Source organism: Bactrocera tryoni, unplaced genomic scaffold (assembly GCF_016617805.1).
Source record: "Bactrocera tryoni isolate S06 unplaced genomic scaffold, CSIRO_BtryS06_freeze2 scaffold_25, whole genome shotgun sequence".
NCBI classification, from domain to species: Eukaryota; Metazoa; Arthropoda; class Insecta; order Diptera; family Tephritidae; genus Bactrocera; species Bactrocera tryoni.
In genome coordinates, this window is record NW_024395977.1 from 16,702,716 (window position 1) to 16,704,436 (window position 1,721).

Below are 1,721 nucleotides of genomic sequence, written 5' to 3' on the forward strand. Positions count from 1 at the left end.
GTCGTCGACGTAAAATCCATCAAGGATACTGTTCCTTGCTGTATAAGCCCGGTTTTCGTCCTCCACAATGGTGTAGTTATCTACAGCACATTGGCGTAAGGAGCGAATCGCATTGTATGGACTGCTTGTTATTCCATACGTTACTGTGGCTAACTCGAAGCTACGTAATGGTTCGACTGGAAATTCCCGCCACAAGATGCTTTGCCATTTACGATGCAAGGGATTGATCTCAACCTGTCGAAACATCTTCTTGACATCGGCTGTTATAGCTGTTCGATAGCGTCGAAACCGATGAAGAATATTTATCAAATTGCCCTGAAGCGGTGGTCCGGAAAACTGAGTGTCGTTTAATGACACTCCGCTGGTAGTTTTGCAGGACGCGCTGAATACCACACGAAATTTACCTGTTACCGCATGATGGGGTATGTAATAGCATTGCGTCGGGTCGAAGCAATCGTCTGTCACGGGATTCATGTGACCGAGTGCTATGTACTCTTGCATAAACGTGATGTATTTGTTGCGAAGCTCAGGGTCGCCAGCTAATTTTCGCTCAAGATGGAAAAACTGACGACGCGCTGCTTGATAGGAATCTCCGAACATTGGAGCATTCGGAAGAAACGGGATTTGTACACTATAGCGTCCACTCGCTGTGTGACGTACAGTGTCAATGAAAATCCGTTCACAAGAGTCTACCGAGAGTTCGTCGATAGGACCATTGTCCTCAACCTGCCAGAACCTCTGCAGTAGTTTGTCCAGTTGCTGATCGCCTATACATTTGCTGACAGTTAGAGTATGCGTCAAATGATTTGGAGCGCTGACCATCGCGGGGCCAAACGCAACCCAACCGCGGCGAGTACAGAGCGCGCACGGTTCGTTATGGAGTCCCGCAGCAATCCCATCGGCAATTAAAGCGGGCCAAATATCTGCGCCAATAAGTAAATCAATTTTGGCTGGAGTACCAAATGTTGGATCGGCAAGCTGGAGTCCAGAAAGGTGATCCCAGGCGGAGGAGTCGACCTTGCATACTGGTGTCATAGTCGTAATCGTTGGTAGGATGTAGACTTCAAATTGCGTCGAGAAAGCCTCATCAGTGAGGGATCTCAATCGCACAGTTGTGGAGCCCTTTGTGTAAGTGGCTGCATTGGCGCCTATACCTTCTACTCGGATCTGCCCCGGAGTTCTACGAAGATTCAGAATTTTAAACATGGATTCACTGAGAAAGCTCACCTGAGATCCGATGTCGCATAATGCACGGCATTCATAAGGCCTCCCATGGCAATCCGAAAGGAGCACCTTAGCCGTCGCAAGTAAAATGGTCCGGTCATCTTGTACAACGAATGACTGAACCTCATTTAATTGTCATTGCTGGCGGGAATACACTTGCGGTCCGGTAGAAGTGTGGTTCGCCGCAGCACTTGAGTTAATTGTTGATGTAGAGCTTGGCGTTGTTACCGAAGCTGCTGATGATGATGATGATACACTCGTATCTGCTATATTCTCTACAGGTCTTGTACCTGTACGTCGACAGAGTAAGGTGTTATGCCCTTGCTTGCAAAGCGAACATGCACCCGAAGTACACTGGCGGACGGTATGTCCTGATCGTAGACAATTAAAACATACTGCTAAACGCCTTACACGTTCCCAGCGTTCAGGGACTTCCATGTTTCGAAACTGAAGACATCTTATTAAACGATGATTACCTGAGCACTGAGGGCAACCAA

General features: G+C 47.8%; 1 protein-coding gene across 1 annotated transcript; it reads right to left on the reverse strand.

Moving 5' to 3' along the window:
* Positions 1–347: 347 nt before the first annotated feature.
* LOC120780762 lies at positions 348–1,274 on the reverse strand. The gene is made up of 3 exons (XM_040113016.1): positions 1,228–1,274; positions 405–1,180; positions 348–361 (listed from the first exon to the last, which is right to left on the reverse strand). Exons 1-3 carry the CDS (start codon positions 1,272–1,274, stop codon positions 348–350), a joined length of 837 nt encoding a protein of 278 aa, XP_039968950.1.
* Positions 1,275–1,721: the final 447 nt, after the last annotated feature.